This window comes from Cyprinodon variegatus, unplaced genomic scaffold (assembly GCF_000732505.1).
Source record: "Cyprinodon variegatus isolate N-32 unplaced genomic scaffold, C_variegatus-1.0 Scaffold335, whole genome shotgun sequence".
Lineage (NCBI taxonomy): Eukaryota > Metazoa > Chordata > Actinopteri > Cyprinodontiformes > Cyprinodontidae > Cyprinodon > Cyprinodon variegatus.
The window spans coordinates 1-23,500 of record NW_015150788.1 but is presented as its reverse complement, the minus strand read 5'-3'; the positions used below and the strand labels follow the sequence as shown (position 1 = coordinate 23,500).

The 23,500-nt window shown below is 37.0% G+C and overlaps 1 protein-coding gene across 1 annotated transcript; it reads left to right on the top strand.

Moving 5' to 3' along the window:
• The first annotated feature begins 3,503 nt into the window (after window positions 1-3,503).
• Window positions 3,504-18,654, top strand: pcsk1 (proprotein convertase subtilisin/kexin type 1). Its single transcript, XM_015385266.1, has 14 exons — window positions 3,504-4,067; window positions 5,274-5,378; window positions 5,477-5,599; window positions 9,124-9,270; window positions 9,994-10,070; window positions 10,310-10,398; window positions 10,767-10,939; window positions 14,191-14,403; window positions 14,485-14,585; window positions 14,696-14,929; window positions 15,677-15,834; window positions 15,933-16,066; window positions 16,321-16,482; window positions 17,966-18,654. The coding sequence occupies exons 1-14, from the start codon at window positions 3,879-3,881 to the stop codon at window positions 18,374-18,376; spliced, it is 2,316 nt and encodes a 771-aa protein (XP_015240752.1). The 5' UTR covers window positions 3,504-3,878; the 3' UTR covers window positions 18,377-18,654.
• The last annotated feature ends 4,846 nt before the right edge of the window (window positions 18,655-23,500 follow it).

Here is a 23,500-nt window from a genome sequence, read left to right as displayed (position 1 = left end):
TCTGATTTAAGGTCCAAGCACCAAATTTCCATTAGAAGTCATTTCCTTAACTTCACAGGTTCTGTGTGCCCTGGAAGGTCATTGGCTGATACTGGGGTATTGTGCCCCTTTTAAGGGTGTGGTATTCGGTTGTTGAGAGATAGGAGCAGGGCTGGAAAATGTGTTTTGACAGGCTGGGCAGAGAAAAACCTCTTCTGTAAGCCTCCTCCTGATTGTGCCTTGCACGATTACATGAGAAGTAGTGTCATTGTATGTCATTCTATGGCTGTTTATTTGAAGATAGCACTACTCCATGAGGAGTAATTGTGCTTTTCTGGTAACAAGAAAGGTTCTGAATTCCACTTACCCCACGTACCGTAAACACTGGAGAAGTCTCCACTTCTGACCCGCCTCCAGCCGTCGTCTTCACTTATGTATGATGAGCTGTCAGTCAAAGGTTTCCTGACACTACTTCCCATCTGATTTTGTCTACAAGGCCCAATCAGGAGGAGGCTAACAGAAGAGGTCTGTCTCCGTGCAACCTATCAAAACACATTTTTCTTTGCACAAGGAGAAAATCTGTCTTAGGGCAGAGACGCTTTCGAGAGTGCAGCTGTCCTCAACAGTAGCCGCTGGATAGAAATTTCTGCGCGCGTTGAGCAGTGTTGTTTTCGCCAATGATGACAAAATTATTTCGTTGACGCTCCTTTTTTTTCATTAGGATAACGAAAACTGACGAGTTAAATGTGGATCTTTGATGACTAAAACATGACTAGTCTTAAGTTTAACTTTTCTATTCAAAATTGTAAATGTTAACTTTTTCTTATTTGTCAACTTAAAACTGACTAAAACTAGACTAAAACCATTTTAAGCTTTAGTTGGTTTTAGTCGACTATCACATATCGTAATGACTAAAATGTGACAAAAACTAAGTTAGTCCTGAAGACTAAGACTATGACTTAATCTACAATGGCTGTCAAAAACAACACTGGTGGTGAGATCCCGAGCACGATCCCGGGACTCGTGGGAGGAGCTGACGAGCACAGAGAGCGATTATCTCCTCTCGAAGAGGCAGTTTCTCTCACGTGTGATTTTGTTGTGCAGTGGTAGATAAAAGTAGCAGTTTAACATAAATGTTTTGCTAATGGGTATTTTGAAATAAATGTGACGCCATAAAGCATGATGTTTTTAGTGTGATGCAGAGTCTCGATTTGTGACTTCATTAGAGTTTTAAGCAGTTCAGCAGTCTGATGGCAGAGGGGGAAAAGCTGTTACAGAATCTGCTCGACCTGCAGTGGATCCTGCGAAGCCTCTTCCCAGAGGGCAGAACTAAGAACAGTCCATAGTGGGGGTGTGAGATGTCGCTGATGATGTTACTGGCTCAGGACACACAACGCTGGGATGAAGTATCTTTTATGGAGGGAAGAGGAGCCCCGCTGATCCTCTCTGCTATTCTCACCACTCTTTTCACATTCTTCCAGTCTGAGGCACTGCAGCCTCCACACCACACAGTGAGACAGCTGGTCAGAATGCTCTCTATGGTGCTTCTGTAGAAGGTGGTGAGGATGGGCGAGGGCAGGTGGGCTCTCCTCATCCTCATCAGGAAGTGCATGCACTTCTGTGCCATTTTGACCAGTGAGGTGGTGTTTTCAGTCCAGGTGAGTTTGTCTGTGATGTGCACCCCCAGGGACGACTTTCTGGACTTCATTCTGAATATGCAATGTGATGACACACACTTGATGTTGAATGTTGTGGGTGTGTTTTCACAAAAGGTCTGGGGCACCTCAAACCTGCAACTGAGTATATCCTCCTGTTGAAGAATCCTTATAAATCTTATGTACACCATCACACTCATGTGTATACACTACAGGTATTTTAATGTTTGTATACACGTATAATGTATTTACTGTGTGTCCGCGGGATACTTCCTCTTTTTTGGCTGCTGTTGTTTTTCTTTCTTTTCATTTCTTGCAGGTGTGGGAGCAGACTATTGGGATTTATTATGTACTTTCTATGTTGTTGTTTTCCCCCTTTCTTTCTTTCTCTCTCTCTCTCTCTCTCTCTCATTCTCTCTTTAACTTTCTCTTCTCTCTCTCATCTTAATTCTTATTGCCTCTGCCTTTCTAACCTCCATTATTTTCTGTGTCTTTTCTAATAAAGTTTGAAATACATTACAATTATTGTATACTTGTGGAGGCCAAGCATTAGGCCTGTTATCCAGCCCTGAGACATCAATTTTCTGTGCTATATTGGCAATCAAGAAAGGATTATAAAATAAGTTTCCTCCTCAGTAAACAGAGTCGTCCGTTTGTTAGATTTTCTCAGTATCCATGCAACCCTTCTATTAGGGCATCAGAGAGATTTTGGAAAACAGTTGTGAACAAGCAGCTTCATAGTCATCAAGAAAAACATCAGAAACTGGGTAGGAAGTTATAGAGAACATCGAGGCAATTTCAAGTTATAAGACAATGTCTCAAACATGGTAAGAAGATGGCACAACTTGTAACATACAAAAGAAATGTCAGGCCTGACACACCAGGCAAGGAGAGTTTTAATCAGATAAGCAAAGTGGCCCATTTTAGCTGTGGTTGTGCATTCCTCACATCTTGCCATAATGAAAAAGTGGTAATACAGAAGATGTTCCATGTTTTAGGGAAGAAATTAGTTAATAAATGCAGACAATGTTAGAAGAGAAAAAAGTGTTTGAGTAGCAAATAAGTCTTGAGTAACAGAGAGTCTCTATTCTATCTGAACTTTGGATCATTTAAAAAAAATAATCTTAATTGCAGGAAACATTAAGCCCACAAAGTACCAAATAAGAAAGTTAACCAATTTTTTTTAACCATAATCCCCCCTAAAAAAGACATATTGCATAAAAAAAAAAAAAAACTTGTTCATTAGACCTCAAAATTACTGATAAATCTATACAGAACAAATGTCATTGCAAACGTATTTTTTAAGTTACACAGTTTGGTTCTGTGATCATTCTTAACACCTATCCCCCGATTGTTATTGTTGGAAATATTTTTAACGTTCAATAATCCACAAGTGTAAATATATTTAAAGCATTCTTATTGTTTGTACAAATTATTCATTATAGATCCACTATAGAGACCTATATGAGGCTGGAGAATGCATATAAGTAATATGGTCTATTTACATGAAAGATCATATTTGAGTTTTAAACCTAAAGAAGCCCCTCTGACTGAACATAATGGACACCCACTCTCGCTTAGTTCAGGTTAATGGTAAGGAGGAGGAGCTGTCCGAGGTCCTGAAACCAGAAAAAGCAGAATCGCTCTGATAAGAGTTCCTGCAGCTCTAATCTGCTGCTCAGATCAGACAGGAAAACAGCTCCGACATGCCTGAGTGACCGTGATTATAGCATGATGACGCGTGCCACAGATGCTGCACCACATCCATTTTTTTTTTCTCAATTTATCTCTCTGTTTTTGATACTGGTTTATATCTTCCCTATTTCAGAGATAAACGCTCGGGATATGTTTAGTCCTCCTACCTCCCATTTAGACTTTCTCCGACAGGGACCGGCAACCAATCTTACCAAAGGTATACGCCAAACTGACGTCAGAGCATCAGGAATTTTTGACGTGTGAACGCCCCCACCATCACCACCATCAACATCACGACCACAGACAAGCACTGACACCAGCCCATCCTCTCAGCAGTATTTCCTCTGCCACAACAAGCAGTTCTATTCATCCCAGACAGCGAGTTTGGAAATACGCTGAATTTGATTTCAAAGAAGCTTTTTTAATTTTTTTTATTCTGTTTATCTGGTTGTTATAAATACGCGACGTTTACCTTTGGCAGTTTTTTTTGCGCCGCCGATTTTTGGAGATTACACTTTTCTTTTCTTATCTGTTTGATTTTCCTTTGATATGGAAATGAGATGTGGTCCAGCGGTGATGTGCTGTGTGTTCACCGTCCTCTGCTCCTTGCTGTCCGGCTCTCAGGCGTTGTCTTACGCGGACAGGCAGTACCTAAACGAGTGGGCTGTGGAGATCCCCGGCGGGCTGTCCGCCGCCGAGGCCATCGCCAAGGAGCTGGACTACCAGCTGGTCCGACAGGTAGGCCCACGCCCTACAGTTTGATCACATCAATTTAAAAAGATCATTTAGGGAAAATGTTGGGACATCTAGCATGGGCAGACCCAAAGCAGGATGTGTGTGGCTTTATTTTTATTTCAACCCCCTAATAAACCTACAATACAGACAAATCAGTGTGTTCTAAATTATATAACTTGCTTGGAAAGAGGATATGAGACTGAAAATATATATTCCTGTGAAATTATGGAACCACTGGACCCATCCACTATTATATGCATGATTGGTAAATCTTTTATCAATTTATGTACCTTTTCTTATATGCAAATATCTTTTCCTTCATAGGATGTCCGTTTTGTATCTCCTCCACCCACTGACGCTGGTTCTAAATATAACAAAGCCATGCTAAAAACTCATTACATTATCCTATGGCTTTTGGGTTTGGATTATAAATGTGCAGTTTGCCACAACTTATGTAAGAGACATAGAAAATATATCAAAGCATTTGCTGTGGCCAAATTAGACCAAGTTTAACAATTGTAGTGGTTGCGAAAAACATGGTAGTGGCAGTATGATTCTGTGAGATTTTCTTTAGCAGGGACAGGGAGGCAGTGGGGAGATTGATACAGGGCTAAATACAGGGCGGTCCTGTAAGGGTATTTTGTGCATCACTGAGCAGCAATATTTAGATTTCACAATTAAAATGTAAGAATCCTTTAATTTTTTTTAACCTTTTTACAAAGTTAACTCACAGCGTTAATTGCTGTCCAAGTTACCATTGCTGTGTCAACCTTTGTGAAAAATGACATAACCTGAGGCTCAAATGTTTAGAAATGTAGGTCTTTTAAGTTATATGTAGCCAGTTACTTTAGAAGGATATGAATTTTAAAATAAATGTAGCAAGCTTAAAAATCATTAATTTAATTCATTGTAAATTATATCGGTCTGGGAAACATATTTATATACTATTAAATTTGGTTTAATGTTGGTGATGCTGCTCTGCCTGCTGCTTTAAAATGTGGATTTATGTATCCCCATCTGTAAAAAAAAAAAATAATAACAAAAATGAACCTATAGAATAGAATAAAATATAATAGAACAAAAAAGCACAGACAGACATGATGAGTTCAGCATGTAAAATAAAGAGCAAAGAGCTCCTGGTATAAGCTTTACCAGATGCTTTATTTCATATTATTCCCCTTTCTGTCTAACATGTTGATCTCTCTGTAGATTGGGGCCCTGGAAAACCATTTCTTGTTCAGAAATCACAATCACCCCCGCAGAATGAGACGCAGTGCCGGGCACATGACCAGGCAGCTCTCAGAGGATGATCGGGTGGGTTGTTTAATGCTTGATCATCTTGACCTAACCTGTGCTGGAGCGTCTCATCTTCAGGGATTGATGAAATCAATATTCACTATTTGTCTCTCCAGGTGTTGTGGGCAGAGCAGCAGTATGAGAAGCGGCGAAACAAGCGAGCCGCCCTAAGGGAGTGCAGGGACTGCTCAGTGGAGAAGCTTTTTGATGATCCAATGTGGAACCAGCAGTGGTACCTGGTGAGTTATTTTTAATCAAGACTTTATAAAAAGTTTGTTTAAAATCACTCATCTTTACGCTAGAGGTGACTATTGGTTCAGTGCATATAGTACTAGTAACCGTAGGAGTCATTATGCATACTGAAAGTCAAGACCTTAATTGCATCTTCTTACCACCACATTCTGATGTTGCTCTGGGCAAAGCATTAGTCTGTATATTGGTAGATGGATCTCATGCCTTGGTAAGTGTAGCTTTAGTGAAGGTGTTTGGACTTCCCGGTATAACCAGAGAGGGATTAAGAATTATGTGTGTTTACTTACTGGTCAAATGTTTTGTACACTGGTTCTGATGCCTGCAGTTTGTCTGCAAAAATCTGCATGCATTATAAAACCCTGTGAAACACATCTCACCCCTGTCGTTGTGCATTTGGGACACATGAATGTTTTTACACATTAAGGAAGAGTATCAGCAAGCCTCAGCACATAAATGCAATTGTCAGATGAAAAATAAACCAGAATTGAAACATGCTGCATACACACAAACAAATAATGACAACATTGAGATAGAAAAAAAACAGCAACATTATTTCAAGCAGATCCAGCCAAAAGAGCCATTTGCTTAATTGGTCACACTGCTGTAATCCAGCAGGACAGGATAGGCCAGAACAGGATGTATTAAATCCTAATTTACCCATAGAGGGATGTTTTAGCCATCATATGGCTTGCAGTAGATGAGAGGACAATCACAGCTGTCCATCCTTTTTATTGCTTTATTTACCCATCTTCATTGGACAGAAGAGAACATCCAGATAGAAAACCACATCGACTTTTGTCCAATTCTTCTCCTGAATCAAAGCAGCACTTACTGTGGTTTTCTAAACAGCAATTACTTATACTTAAAATTACGGGCAAATAAATATTCAAATGCAATTAAGATGTTGTGTGTGTCCTTTGGTCACATTTTGTTGTGCAATTTAATCAAAAACTAGTTGCCAAATCTGATGAAACTCAAATCAAATTCTTTCCAACAAGGTATTTGAAAGCTCTGAGACCCAACATTTAAAACTTTGATTTATGCATCTTTAGTTCATCCAAAAAGAGTAATTTTCTTGGCAGTAACCATAGCCTGCGCGATTGCCCGAGCTTTGCACATACTGAGAGTCTTAAGCTCGTTAGATAAACAAGGTTGGCTGAGAGAGATCACATCCATAGAACTTGGAAAAGAAATGTAAAAAATTAGCCCCAAAATTTGGGTTATTTCCTGCAACACCAAAACATGCTTGCCACGTAGCATCAGACGGTTTAAATTTTACGCATATTGAGGAAACAGATGAAGATAATAAATGCTATTTATAAGGCAGCCTGTGTTCCACCTTTTACGAAATTTATTGACTGAACACACCTGTTTCAGTAAACTGAACAGGTGTGTGTGTGATATGAAAGCTGTCAATCTGTCCAAAACCTAGCAGATTTTTTTTCCCTTAGAGTTTTTTGACATAAGATAGAAACTCTTTAAATAATGAAGTCAATAAGTTGAGTCAATAAGTCTATGCAATCAACTGGTTTTCTTTAGAAATAAAACTTTGAATCCATTTGACTTTATGATCTGATTGAAATGTCAAAGTACCTTGAGATGACATATGTTGTGAATTGGCGGTATATAAATAAACTGATTCAAATTGAATTGAAACAGTAAACCAAAAACAAGCCTAATTCCCAAAAGATGATGCACTCTTAAGATTGTTCACACCAAATCCCAATGATATTCATCATTTGCCTTGAAGTTGTTGCACTGCTCTGCACAGATAATTTACCAAACATTCTAATGCAAACTGTATAATTTTAATTTCACAAAATGTGGCAAAGTTCAGCTTTGCTTTTCAAAACATTTTACAAGAGTCCTTTAGATTAAACTTTTAGATGCTGTGTTGTTCAAATGTACCTAATTATACTATTGAAAAATTGTCTGGCCTTCTATTAACAGCTCACTGAGGATGTCATTCACCCATTTGATTTAGATGTGTTGGAGCAGGATTTTAAAGGTTACTTAAAAAAATGTATCTTCTAAGCTCACATGACTCTAATCAGTGATTTACTCTGATGGGACTAATCACTTACTAAAGAGAGTAAATCCTTAATTTGCCATTTTAGGCTTGATCAACATCACTTACTTACCCCAAATGTGATATCTATTTAAAGATGTGAATGTAGTAAAGACAGATCTGTTCTCTCAGCCTCATCCCTTTTTGCACCTGTACTAACAGAACATGAGTCATGCTTGTGGCGACTGAGAAAACAAATTGAGATGAATCAGCTTTGCCGATGAGGCATGATGACACTAATGGAATCGGCTTCAAAGTGCCGCTTTTTGTATTTCCACATTAAATCCCGTCCGTGTCACAGGGAGGGCCGCATTACTCTAAGTATTCACTGTTTAGGGAAGCCTGAACTCAGAAGCAGATTAAACAGTGATCACATGCTAACTTCCATTTTTATTTCTAACCTTTGTTGTTAAAATGTTTCTTTTTTTTGTGTGGAACCAGCAAACGAAAGCCTAGATGACAAACAAAGAAAATTATTAGATAAGAAAAAAACTGAGAGGTCATAAAAGACTGCATGGACAGTACTTACAGGCTAATAACTGTGATACTGGCAGACCTGCAGATACTAGAGTAAGGGTGGAGCTCTGTGACGTGATCAGAGGTGGATAGCTGTAGCAGAGTGTAGGATGAAGTGTGTTTATCTGTTCTGAGTGGGTGACTGCATGAAGCTAATTAGTAAGTGACTCATAAATGTGGTCTGGAATTCCTTCCGCCTGTATTCCGTTGATCTTGTCAGTCTGTCTTAATAGCATTTTTCTTTGTGTGGACACTCACAAACATTATCAGTTTTATTATTGTTTTTTAGTCTCATGCCACCAATCCTAAAGCAAGCTGGCTTAAAGCTAGAAACATTCTGAATTACAGAGGTGCAATAGGTGAGAGGACTGAGCAGAAACACAACCAATCAAAGCAGAGGCCAATGCATCGCAGAGATGAGTCATATCTGGGCTGGTGTTCTGCAGCGTCTGAGCATAACGCACATAGAGCAGAGTTCTTTTTTTAGTTTCAGCTTCTTCCAGCTTTGAACCACAATCCTATAGAGGCAGAAAAAGGAAGGCATCGAACCGAACATGTTCATTCATCCTCATTCCTGTGCAGATTTTCTGATTAAAAAGGGATGTTTATGAATATGAGCATAGCCAAAAAACAAGTGCACGTTCACACAGCAGTTTGATTCTTGAGACTGAAGACGTGGTACTAAAAAACACAAAAGCCTTAATTAATTTGACCTTCAAGTCGCACTCTTCCTGTAAGTGGTTGTGAAGCACCGGGAGTGGACTCAAACTCCTACAAAGAAAGAGCTGACAACCCAGTAATGAATGTCTGCAAAGGTCAGCGGACTCAGCAGGCGGGAAGTTTGGCTGACGCTCATCATGATAATGCTTGAAAAGCCTTGTTTAATTGAAGTGATTTCAGACATTTTTTTTCTGTCCCCACATCCAGCAAGACACCCGGACGTCGTCCTCGCTGCCAAAGCTGGACCTCCATGTAATCCCTGTGTGGCAAAAGGGCATCACTGGGAAGGGAGTGGTGATCACCGTCCTAGATGACGGACTGGAGTGGAACCACACAGACATCTATGCTAACTACGTAAGACACCGTTACCATGGAGACAGCCTCTGTCGTCTGGACCTCCTGTTGCCATAGCAACACTGCTTGTGACACCTTACGATGTATTTTGTCAAGATGTGTTAATGAACATGCTATATGACGATGCTTCTCTATGAAGGTGGCCCTGAGCTTTTTGAAAATATAAAATCTGAACTTTAAAAGATTTTTTTCTTTGTGCCAATCATCTGCAAGATCTTAGTCTTCCTTTTTTATTTTCAGATCTAATCAACAAGGTTCAATTCTGTATTCAGAAACCATCTAAGGCTGCCTCACAAGAGCAATGAAAGAAAAACAGAGCAAAGATGAGACATAATGTATCTCAACAACTCCTAATGTAATTAGGTTCATGCTTATTAATCCAAAGATCAATCAGGCAAGACACCCAACCCTAATAATCAGAGCATATTATCAGCTTTCATTTGCATAATTTAGAAGCAGCAAAATGACTGTCATAAGCATCTGACTTCATTGGAATTGAAGCTGCTTCTGTGAACCAGCAGCAAAATGATGACAGTAAAGCTCAAAAGCTCCAAACATTTTGATTTACTAGTTAGATATTACAGTAGACTTACCAAGACAGGAAATAAGCTCTTGGTTACATGATGAATAAAATATGCCTTTAACGTTATTTTAATCGATTTCATTTATTTTCCCATTTTTTTTATGAATATGTTGGACCTGTTTCTGTTATCTTTCTTAAAGGACCCAGCAGCCAGCTACGATTTCAACGACAATGACCCGGATCCTTTCCCCAGATACGACTCCACCAATGAAAATAAGTAAGCCCATATATTAACATTTGCCTTAAACCTCTGTATGATTGGTCATATTATTTTTATTAGTATTCTTATATAAGTAACAAAAAAACATAGTAAAAATGTTTCAAAAGGGTAGGCATAAAGTACATATTTATTTCTTTACTTAGATTTATTTGATTTAAACAGTTATTTATGTTGTTTATGTACACATCCTTCAGAGAAAAGCTAAAGATATGAGTGGTTAATTCTTTTTCATTTAGGCATGGCACTCGATGTGCAGGTGAGATTGCAATGCAGGCCGACAACAATAAATGTGGCGTTGGAGTGGCATACAACTCCAAGGTTGGAGGTGAGGGCTTTTACTTTGTCCCAAATTTAAAAACAGTTTTCTAACTCCTTGTTTTTTTGTTTTTTTACCTGGAAGTCTTTTATTTTTGTTTAAGAGTTTTTTATACATAATATCCAAAATGTTTGTGATGAGAATGATTATTGTCTAACATAATAATGTCAATTAAAAAGTACTGAGTTTTAGTATATCGAAAGTGTGTTTTTCACTGAAATGTCATATTACTGAAAGGGACCCTAACTCCCCAAGCTTATTTTCTCATATAACCTGGCTGCTTCTATTTTAAGGTTTTGAATACTCTGAAAACCCTTTTTCTTTTTAAGCTTTTCTTTTCAATTGAAGTTAAAATCTTCCTAACTATCTATCCTCAGGCATTCGTATGCTGGATGGAATAGTGACCGATGCAATTGAGGCAAGCTCCATTGGATTCAATCCTAACCACGTGGACATCTACAGTGCCAGCTGGGGGCCCAATGATGATGGCAAGACTGTAGAGGGTCCTGGCCGCCTGGCTCAGAAAGCATTTGAATATGGCATTCAGAAGGTATTTTCAAATACAAATTCATATATTTTTTTCACCCTAAAGAAATAGTCTTAACCTTAAATTCTTGTAATATAAATTATTGAAGTTTGTTGTGACAAATACAACAATACACAGTGTAGCTCATAAGAGCAAAGTGGGTAAAAGGGTTTCAACATTTTATGTGTAAAAACGTTTAAGAAGGGACTTCGGGTTTAGCTTAGGCAGTGATTGCAGCTCAGAGCACAAGGCTCCCGGCAGCTAGGTGATATTTCTGCCTGTTAAAATGCAAATTTACATAGAAATATAGTCAATTGAGTACAGTTACGAGGGGCTATTAAAATGCATTGATTTAAAGTCATTGCACACAATGTAAATGGTTTAGGTAATCCAGTCAAACCCACTTGACAGAATTAGAAAGCTGGAGATATCTGGGTTAAACCAGTTTTCTTGTAATCAAGGTCCTAAAAGGGCTGTAAAGGTTTTAATCGCAAAAACATTTTACTACATGTATACGTATACAAAGACTGATACTGAGGGGAGGTTCATCTTTATTTGGGGACACCTGGGGGAGGTTTGTAAATGTTTATGCCTCGCCAGATTTTATTTTAACATATACTTGAACTGATAGCATCCGAAGCTCAGGGTTTACTTGATTGTGGTAGAAATTTTAACACCAAATTTAAATAATGCTTGCATACATCTAAACCTTTCCATTCATCATTTTTTCTCACCCCCACTCTGTATACTCCAGGCTCGATTATTTTTTGATTATTTAAAAGGATTGGTGAATTACATAATAAGTGGTAAGTGGAGTACATAGTATCTGATGCATGGACCTGTCAGACCTGTCAGGCTCAATTTATATTGACATACAATTGATTTCTGAGAAGAAGAAAACATTCTGGAGTTTAAATAAAGGGATCCTAAAGGGGTCCCATGAGGTAGAATAATTGGATACTGCTCCAATATTAAAAAACAAAACAAGATTAACCTGATTCATAAAAAGTCACATAGTCGAGAAATAACAGTGGATTTGAACAAGACTAAAAATTAATTGAATGAACTCTACTCAAACTATATTAAAAGTGTCTTCTTCTAACATGTAATTGACCATATAACTAAAAATAACATGCAGGCTTTACTTTTGAGCCTTAATGCAGAAAAGGCATTTGACCTTGTTAATTGGCAGTTCTTATAGAGAGTGTTACAAAAATTTAGATTCCATCCAGTTTTTGGTTGGACCTTACAAATACTCTTTAAAAGTGCAAAGTGAACAATGAAAATACATTGGGAAATTTCACACTGATTTGATTTGGAGAGGGTGGACTAGATAGTGGTGCCCATAAGCCCAGTATGTTTTTTAATGTTCATAGAAGCTTTAAGGCAGGTGATTATCCAGAATAAAAATTTAACAGGCATCCAAGTACTTGGCCAAGAGCAAAAACTTCCTTATTTGCAGATGATGTTTTCATTTACATGTGAAATTTGGAGAGCTCATTTTAAAAACGATGGTAAATACTAAATAATTTAGCGCAGTCTTAAGCTATAAATTAAAAACCTCAAATCTTGAGCCTCATATATGAACCATATCTTGGTGGTAAATATTCCAAAAGACCTATTATACTTAACATTTAGAACTACTGAATAATAAGAGAAAGAAAGAAATCAAGATGTGGAATTTAATACCATTCGTATTTCTTGAGTCTCTGATTGGATCAGAAAAATGAACATCCTGATGAGGCTGCTGTATTTGTTCCAATTGAAATACCATATGCACAATTTAATGAATGGGACAAATTATTATCAAGATATGTGTAGAAAGAAAAAAAGCCAAGAATAAAATATAAAACTTTGCAGTTAACTAAAAACAAAGGGAGATTTTGAATGCACTGTTTGAAAGGTTATTATATAGCTGCTCAACTGAGAATTCTGGTTTGTTGGTGTAGATTTTATTTTCATGTCAGATGGAAAGAAATTGAGGAGAATGTATTTGTTGCAGCTTCTGTCCATGCATGTGAAGCGATGAAAAAACTAACTAAAGTAGGAAATAGATGGGTCACTTTACCTTTAAAAACTTTGTTAGTTACTAAGGGAGGCTGGCTTACACAAGATTCTAAGATGGTGCTCGTATGACTCAGATTTTATGCCAAATAAGCTGGATGTGAGTTTTAAGAAATGGACTGAACAAGGCCTCACATCATAATGCAGTTTTTCAAACAAGGCACTTTGAGGAATTTCCAAACCTTAACAATACATTACAACTGAGATGACCTGGACTTCTTTAGGGTTCTCCAGGTGCAACACCATATTAACTGCTTAATCCCTGATGTATGGAGAGTGTTTGAAAAAAAGCTATTGAAAGTGTTTATTTATGCCTATACAAAGGATTTCAGACTAAACCTAATTTCTAGGCTGTATTGTGGACTACAACAGGTCAAAATGACAAGCAACGTGTATGTAAAGCAGGGGTGGGACAAAGCGATAAGTGAATCCCTGAACAAGTTTGGCTTAAATGCTGTTAATTTTAGAGCAAATTATTAAACTCAGTTTTTACCAAATAGCTGTACTGAATTTAGAGTAATATTTGGGCCAAAAATGACTTTTTGTTATGCTGAACTTTTTGCCCAATTTGGACAAATGCTGAGACTAAATATTTATTGGAAATACTGAGTGTAGCAGCCAGGAAATGGTTCAAACCAGGCAAGACATCCATCGACGACTGGTTTTGAGTATATAGCATACAGTACGAGGCACGTCAGTATTTTCTTTTGAAATAATAAAATATATTAACCTTTTCTGTTCATTACTGTGTGCTACTCTATAACACAACCTTCAAATTACACTCCAGTTTATCAATACAGTATGACAAAACTGTTACAATTTCAAGCAATGTAAATACTTTGTCAAAACACTCAATGTTTAGTTGCTGGGAAGTGCTAATGGGAGTATTTGTATGCAGCAGAGGGGGTAAGATTGATCAGTTTCAATACAGACAATGCAGTTGGATGCTAAGTGTGAAAATTTTTATTGACAAAATGTCATCAGCTGTAAAGGTATCTTCGATGTTTAACTGAGCATCAGTCAAAACTGATTAAACTACTATTGGTTGAACCAACAAACAGCTTATATTATCCTTTTTTAAATTACAATACATACAATTCTGTTCTGTTGCATTCTAAACAATATTTATAAATATTTTAATTTGCTAAGTAACACGAGATGACCTGATTCCGTGTGGTGATGTAAAACAACTGCTATTGTGTCTTGTGTAGGGTCGAGGTGGAAAAGGCTCTATCTTTGTCTGGGCATCAGGTAATGGAGGGCGGCAGGGTGATAACTGTGACTGTGACGGATACACAGACAGCATCTATACAATCTCAATCAGCAGCGCCTCACAGCAGGGCCTGTCTCCATGGTACGCAGAGAAGTGCTCTTCCACCCTAGCTACAGCATACAGCAGTGGAGACTACACAGATCAGAGAATTGTAAGTAGATTTTAAGAAACCTCATCTAGTAGAAATAAGTTTTACTTAATCACATACATTTTTTTTTACTTTTGCCTTCAGACAAGCGCTGATCTTCACAACGAGTGCACTCAGACTCACACTGGGACTTCAGCTTCTGCCCCACTGGCTGCTGGGATATTTGCCCTTGCATTGGAACAAAAGTATGAGACTCTACAATTCATTGGCAAATTATTAGCACTCAGTTCTGCTTTATGAATTTTATTACATTCTTAATAACCTGCCTTCCTTATGCTTATGTTTGCTGCCTCAGTCCGGATCTTACCTGGAGAGACCTGCAGCACATTGTGGTATGGACCTCAGAATTTGATCCTCTGGCCAATAACCCAGGGTGGAAGCGGAATGGTGCTGGGCTGATGGTTAACAGCCGCTTTGGATTTGGACTTCTCAATGCCAAATCACTTGTAGAGCTTGCTGACCCAACTGTATGGAAGCATGTGCCAGAAAAGAAGCAGTGCATCATTCGAGATGACTCATTTCAACCAAGGTACAGTGCAGATGTTCATGCAGAAATTGTAGATTCTGTTGGATGTTCCAGCATGTCATACAGTAAAGTATGTCTAAGTTTATGTTTATTCCTCAAATAATAGTAGATTAGCGGTTTCAATATCCCCAACATAAAAGTTCTGATTACTTTGCAAAACCCCTGTTTAATCCTGAAGAGTCGGTTCTACATTTCCTCTCAGTGCTTAGCAGTGAGCATGCCCCTCTGGCTTCATGCCAGCTTAAACACATAAATCCTTTCATTCATCTCTCGGGAGAGTGGGATTAGTTGATTTTTTTGTGCAAATGAATGACCAAATGTTCCCAAATCTGCAGATGCACATTGTGGACACTTGGGACTGTTGTTAAATAAATATGTCAGCATACAATTAGAACAGGTAGAGTTACAAAATCTCGTATACGGCATAACATGCAATAGTTTTCTGACAAGTATGTAGCGATGCAAGATCAAGAGTATGATGACAAGTGTGAGTAGGTTTAGTAAGGTCACGAAAATAAATTAACTTGTTAAAAAAATCATTGTTACTTGTCCTCCAAGGTCAGTGGTTTATATAAAAGATACAAAATTAAGGTACCGTATTTAAGGGATGATGATATACATTTTTACCATTGTGTTTCTTAAATAATGAGAACGGCTCATTATTTCTCAGGAGTAATATAATGTTCGCAAGAACGTTGTCAAGAAGTGTTGTTTATGTCTCAGGCACAGCTAATTCAATGCATTCCACAGAGACCTAAAGGCAGCAGGAGAGATCACTATAGAGATTCCAACTAAAGCCTGTGCGGGCCAGGAAAATGCTATCCATTCTCTAGAGCATGTGCAAGTGGAGGCAAGCATTGAATATACCCGGAGAGGAGACCTGCACATCACACTCACCTCCCCAGCTGGTCAGAGACGTTCAAGCACAAATAACAAACAAATGTGTAATGTCAAATAAATTAAAAGTATAGTTTTAAATAATCTATTCCTTTGGGGTTTTCCTCAGGTACAACAACTGTACTGCTGGCAGAAAGAGAAAGAGACACATCATCAAATGGCTTCAGAAACTGGGACTTTATGTCTGTTCATACATGGGGAGAAGACCCTGCGGGTACTTGGACCTTAAAGATCACAGATACTGTGAGTTTTTTATAAATGCACTCATATGAAACTGTCTAATAATTTGGGGGTTTGTATTAGTTAATTAAAATATGAAGTAAAACATAAATAAAATAATTTTAGTGTGGGAAAATAAAAGCATAGAAAATATATATTTTTTTCTTACTAATGAAAAGATTTTAACTGTAATCCTATTACTGATGAATTTGTAGGTTTGTGGAGCGTCTCCTTTTCTGACTATTTTTATTTAAACCACTCGTTTAATGCTTTTATAGTCAGGACGGATGGAAAACAAGGGAAGGATCTTGAATTGGAAGCTGATACTCCACGGAACATCAGAAAAGCCGGAACACATGAAGAAACCCCGAGTCTACATTCCTTACAATGCTGTTCAGAACGACCGCCGGGGTGTGGAGCATATGGATGACATGATGGCGGTGAGCCTTGAACACTTTTTAAGATTTTGTAAACCACAAATAAAATCATTCCTGTTTTTTTGTGGGAGGGGGTTTGTTTGTTTTTTGTGGAATTACAATAAGCTGCAATTACAGCTTTAAGTCATTAGCAATATATGTTTACCACATGTGTAAATGTAGAAATGTTCCCATTCTTCTTCGTAAATTTGATCAGTCAGAGCGAATATCTGTAAATGTTTATTTAGGTCTAAAGGTATATTGTGTAAAAATTACTGTCATCTAGCTCTGACTCAAGCTTTCACTCAAATGAATACTGTATCCTAATACCCAAACGATCTACATTGCCACCTCTCAGTAACACTGAACTTCCAGCCAGGGGAAACATGTTCTTATTCCATGGGTTAGTACTATTTTATCCCTCGCCGGCGTCTGTACTTTTACGATACCGACTCTCATGGGGCTTCTTAATCGGGTGACCAGCCTTAAGTATAAACTAATATAAAAAAGATGCATCGATTAGTGGAGGTAATAACAAACTGACAATAACACATACAGGCAGTAAAAAAGAGAAATTATTACACAATGTCTCTTTAAGACTGCATCATTCTTACATGTAAATACCTAACTTATTCTATGGAGCTCTGGCTGTCCATTTAGATTATCTTACTGGAAAGTGAAATTCATCTCAGTCTCATGTGTCTTAACTAGATTCTTCTTAAGAATTACCCTGTATTTGGCTTCCTCTGCTCTTCATTGTGCTTTTCTAATGCGTCTTTGATAATCGATGAAACAGTGCTCTCTGAAAGATTCATACCCGACATGTTGTTTCATGAGTTAACCCTGCCTTAAAGTTTTCCACATGTTTATCCTTGACTTGTCTGTTGTTTCCTTTATTGTAAATTCTGCTTTTTGTCTACCATTGTTCAAACAGATACTCTTTGTGTATACTGACAACAGCTGGACTTTTAACCAGATATTTAAGTTCTGAAAATAACTGATTAGCTTGAATTTTATCCATAGGTATCAGAGTCAGAGTCTACTAAAATATTGGCATTCCAGACTTTCTAGAATATTTTGTAAAAGAAATGGGAACAATTATCTTAACCTTCTACTTAGCTTGCAGCTGCTGTGCACTTCTATGTATTGTTTAATTAAATGCAACCTCAATAAAATACATGGACTTTTTTATGTTTAGCATTAGAACCCTAAAAATGCAGTGTAGTCATTTTTATAAGGCCCTGCATGACCTCAAGAAAGTTAAAGACCTATAAATTGGCATCAGGCCTCTGGCCCTCTCTCACCTGTGTTGTCTTAAATGTATTAATTGTTCTGTTTCTTTCTCCAATCCTCAAGGCAAGACAAATATTTGTTGCAACGCTATGGCCTCAATTCTTCTAAAGCCAAATTATGCTACAAATTCCCACAAGCAAATTTTAAGGATTATCTTTCTTTTACAATATGTCTCATAACCGGATGTCTCCTTTTTGTCTGATTGATGAAACAGGAGCCCACACAGCCCCTCCCTCCTCAGAAGACTGAGCCTGCAGAAGCATCTCCTTCACGCTCAGAGAAAGAGCCCAAAACCTCTTCAAGCAGCTCTCCTTACTCTCCTTCCTTGGCCCTGTTGCGACTCCTTCAGACGGCCTTTAATCGACAGGCATCTCAGCTTCCCCAGGCCGCAGCAAGGCCTCTCTCTGCTTGGAGGAAGCAGCAGCAGAGCCAGGGTTTCCTTCCTCCTCCAACAAAACTCCCAGCTCAGAAGCTGTATCAGGCTCTGGACTTGATCAACAAGTTTAAGGGCCCAGAGGACAACCTCTACAGTGACTACAGTGACGGCTTCTACAACAGCAAACCATACAAGCACAGAGACGACCGGCTGCTGCAGGCCCTGTTTGAAATGTTGGATGATGAGTAGAAGCAGGAGGCATAGGTGCAGGGGGCAGGAGAGGTTACTCCGCCATTGGATTGGGAGCAGAGGAACAAGCAAGGAGATAAAAGAAAGCAAATAGATATCAAACCTCTGGAGGCTAAGTGGAAATGAAATTTACCCAAAAATGCTGCATTTCTGATTTTATTTTCTAACCCATAAATGTTCAATGACCTGTTCTTTTACTCAATTCTTGGAGAAGTAAACTTTCCTAATGTTATTTCAAATATTGACATGTTTAGAGCTCATGTGTTGTAAAATGTATCTTCATGTGGTGAATCTAAATGCATTTAACCAGAATTAAAGGGATGTAGGGAGATATGGTGGCCTTGGCTTTCTTATCTGTACTGCCTGCTCAAGCATGCCACCGTTTAAATCTAGGTTTTGCAGTAGTATCTATATCGATTTGATCATCTTTAGACAATGATTGTAATATGGTTTGAAAGCCCATTTAACAATTCTATCTATGTTTAGTTATTCCTGATGTTCTAAGCTATTAATATGTTTTCTTTCTCCCCCACTGTGTATAAGTTGATCCTAAAAATCTAAAATGATGAATATATTAGAGAAATTCAAGAAATTGAGAAAAAAAAAAAAACTAAACGGACATGATTTTTTTAAGTTGGTGTTTAATCTCTTCTCAGGGTACCGACTAAACAAGAAAATAACTGCTTTATTTTCTGTATTCTAAGAAGTATTAAGAGAAATATATATTATTCTTAAAAATGACAATGAAATGGTTTGAACATGATATCAAATAAGAATAAATCATAAGTGAAGAAAAACTACAAAAAATTGGTAAAAAAGAAATACAGTAGGCTGAGTCAGCACCCCAACATTTTAATTTTTTATGAGTGCAATTCTGCATTAAAGAAATTATTTTTATATAGATGTTTTAAACTTTTACAATCAGTTTAATGGAACATCCAAACCTTTTAAAAGTGCTTTTCTTTGGGGGTGGGGTTTCAGTTCACAAACTATGTGGTAGCAAAATCTATATAATTATAAATAGGTACAACACCAAACACTGCCAACTAGCTTCTGTCAGAAAGCTTAGCAAAACCAAAAGCTAAATTGTTGTTTTCCAGCATATGTACCAGTACAAAAAAAAAACAACTCACTTGGCCAAAACCTCCTTAGAATAGAGGCTCAACCTTGAAGCACTCTTGCACATTCATGTTGGATGCCTTAATTCCTGCTATAATTACTGTGCCCGCTTAATCTCTATGAGTTTTTTCTGAATCTATTCTCAAGAGTTTGTGACATGAATCCTCATAAAACCTTTATGCAGAGTCCCTACTCTTTGGCTTCAAGCTGTCTGCCCCACTTTGCAGCCAGCAAAATCACAGTAATATAATGATGTTTGCATAAAGCTTCCCATGCTCCACTTTATCTATCCCTAAGAGTAGCCTGTGCAGTTTTCTTTGTTTTTCTGTTGACAGATTATTCAGTCAACTGTTGTTTACACAAACTGAGATTTTGTTGCAATTTCTGTATGTATGTATAAACAAATAATAAATTTAGCGAATAAACAGCAAAGTGACATCTTGAGTCGGAGACGTCTTTGTCAGGATACATTGATTCTTGAGATATGTTATCTATAATATTACATAAAAAAGAGATGTAAATAAAGAAAGAAAACGGGTCGGATTCATATTTTTTGCTGCTGTACAATTAGATAATTGAAGAGAATTATAGTGATTATGATTAAATGAAATAAAAGGACAAATTGAGGTTGGAGCATCAGAGATAATCTATTTTATATTAGCAATGTCCCTAATATGATCAAAGGCAGTTTTAGAAATAATAGCAAAATCTTTACAAATGTTTGAAATCAGATACTATAACCATCAAAAAGTTTCGACCATGACGTGTGCAGTAAAAGTCCTAAGAATGTTTTGGTAGGCCTTGGGACCAAAAAAATAAAACCTCTTAATGCTATTGTTCACCAAAATAAAGTTATTAGGTATATATTAGCTATTATTCTGTATGTTAACTGAAGAAAGATCAAATTAATTAATAGTTGTATAGGTTCCTGAAAATAAATAAAAGATAAATAAACAGGGTTATAATATTTGCAAAAAACTTGACTAAGTAGAAACACATAAATGCAAAATAGCACTAGATTTATAAAGCTTACACCATAGGTAAGCTTTATAAAACAACAAGGATTGTAAACAAGAAAAGACGTCAGTAAAATACTAACAATAGTGAACCTTTAAAAAAATGCAGTAGGTTTCAAGCTCTTAAAATCACAAATTCTTCATTAAAAATGTCTGAATAACATCTGTTTTAAAAGCTTCAGAAATAAAACCCCAGACAATAGAAAAAAAAAAGAAAAAAAACATTACATATCAGATAATAGAAATGTGGTGTTATCTTTAAAAATCTAGTTAGTGAAATATCTATTGAAGAGGAGGACAAATTCTGTCTCTACATACTGAGTAGAACAGAAGGATGGTTTTAATCAGCAGCTTTGGGTTGTGGGGACAAGAGGTAATGAGTTGTGAGAAATATTCATACATTTCGTTCTTAAATTATTTAATGGGTTATTATAAAAAGTCTTTCTCTTTGAAATAATCACAACCCAGTTTTGTCACCATCTGTTTCTGCTTGGCCAACCTACTGTATATTCTCTGGCTTATGAGGATAATTTTGAAAATGTTGCATTTAAAAATATCATGTGATTCATAAAAAGCTTTGTTTTGCCTGCAATTTTAAAAAGTTACTGAATATTGAGATTACATCTATGCTATGTTTGTCCTTTATCTACGTCTTTGTTTTCTTCCTGATTATGTGATCTTTCATCGATTATTTTAGAATATTGATAAGTTAAATAAAAAAAACACTGGACCATGTGTGCCACAGAAAAAATCTTATGAAGCAAGTTTTCAGGGTGTCATTTTTTGAAGAGATTCAGAAAAAAATAAAAACATTTAGATTTATTTCTGTGCAAGAGCATTCTATACAAAGTCACAACTGATTTAATCTCTTAACACTATATATATTATTTAATATGTATTCCAGTATTGTAATATTGTGCTTCACAAAAGTGAGCACTTTATGTTTACTTCTATCATTGTTACGTTGGCATCAGCCCATCCTTTAGCTGAAGTGGAGCACCAGTTAATCTTCCTTGATAAAGAAAGATTCAATCTAACAAAAAGACTAAAAAGGGAAAAGAATATTATTAGCCATCCTTAAAGTCCCTGCCCAGCGTGGAGGAAACATCCCAGTGGGTGCAATTTCGCAACATGGCATCATCATCATCATCATCATCATCATCATTATGCTACCCTGGTTCCTACAGCACTGCCCACCTGGTCACATTCCAGGACACCTTTTTTATTTTTTATTTTTTTTTTTCATACAACTTTATTTGTTTCTGCAAAGAACAATACAGAGCAACCATATTGCACTATAGGAATTCACAACCATTATTTACAGACATTTTCAACAAGTATAAGTTCACATTTTTACCAGTCAAGTAAATGACCTCATTTTGTGCAAAACATGAAACAATAAGGAAAAAAGACAAGAAAAAATAAAATAAACTAAGATCTGACATTTATTAAACAAAAGTTAACGCTAGGGGGAAACAGCACTCTAAATAATATTGAAAAGGACAAGTTGTGTTTATAGATCAGAGTCCATGACAAAGAAGGCCTGGCGGTGAACAGCTGATAACTTAATGGGAACTTTATCAATATCATAATTGCACATTAAGAAGAAGTTTAATCCACCAAGTTTAGAAATCATATACAAAGTTATAGCATTCCAAATAGAGTTAGGATGTTTGTATATATTTTTTAGCCAATTAATTTTAAAAGTGTTGTTCAGAGTAGTAAAGTCTAGGAAGTTAAGACCACCTTCATTGTATGGATTCATAAGAACAGGTTTTTTTTTAAATAGTGAGTCTTATTTCTCCATATAAAGTTAAATAACATTTTGTCAATGTCATTTAGAAGTTTTTTCTCTAAGTGGAGAGATAAAGCTGCAAAAGTCAGACGCGAAGTACCCTCTGCCTTGGTTATTAATACTCTCCCTTTAAAAGAGAGATTTCTTAAGAGCCATTAAACCAATGGCTCTTAAGAAATCTCTCTTTCTTTGAGTTTTCTGGATAATGGGTTCAAAATTTAAGGATGCTGTTCTTTGTTGATCTTTAGTAATTATTATATCCAAGTACCTCACTTCACCTTTAACCATTATATTACAGATGGAGCTGGTGGAGCATTCCTTTATAGCCATGAGTTCACATTTGTTGACATTTACATATAATCCAGAAGCTCTTGAAAACTCTTTTAAAGATTCCAAAGCACTAGACACCTGATTTTTATCCTTCAAAAAGAGAGTTGTATCATCTGCAAGTTTAGTGATTATAAGTTTTCTATCTAAGAGAGGGATGCCTTGAATATCACTGGATTTAATATGGTCTGCTAAAAGTTGAGAAACCAGTAGAAAAAGGTATGGAGAAACTGGGCATCCCTGTCTAATTCCTCTTAAAAGATCAAATCTGGGACAGGTTTCATCAGTTAACTTTACCGATCTATTACCATTTTTTTACAGGGTCCTTACTGACGATGATAAATAATGTCCGAAACCAAATTTACACAAGGAGTCTAAAATGAATTGATGTTCCACAGTATCAAAGGCTTTATAAAAGTCTACAAATAACAGAAATCCATCATCTTTGAATAGATCTGAATAATCTAATACATCTAGCACTAATAGTATATTGTTGGTTATGTGTCTGTTGGTCATAAAGCCTGATTGTGTTTCATTATGGAGTTTAAGACACACTTAAGCCTTTTTGCGATGATGAACGCAAAAATTTTATAGTCATTATTGAGCAAGCATATAGGGCGATTCCAGGACACCCTTGACCGGAGGTCTTCAACAGGGTTCCGTTACTTCTAGGGGGTCCACGGAGGTACTGCATGGGGGTCGGGAAAGTTTTGGTTGATTACATTTGTTTTTTATATTCCCCCCTGCAATTTTTTTCCACTAATTGAAATGTCTTTAAACATGCAGTAACATGAATTCAACACACTGTAGTAAACAGATAAATGGAGGCAGAAGATGTCTTTCAGTCATCAATGCACACATTCAGCG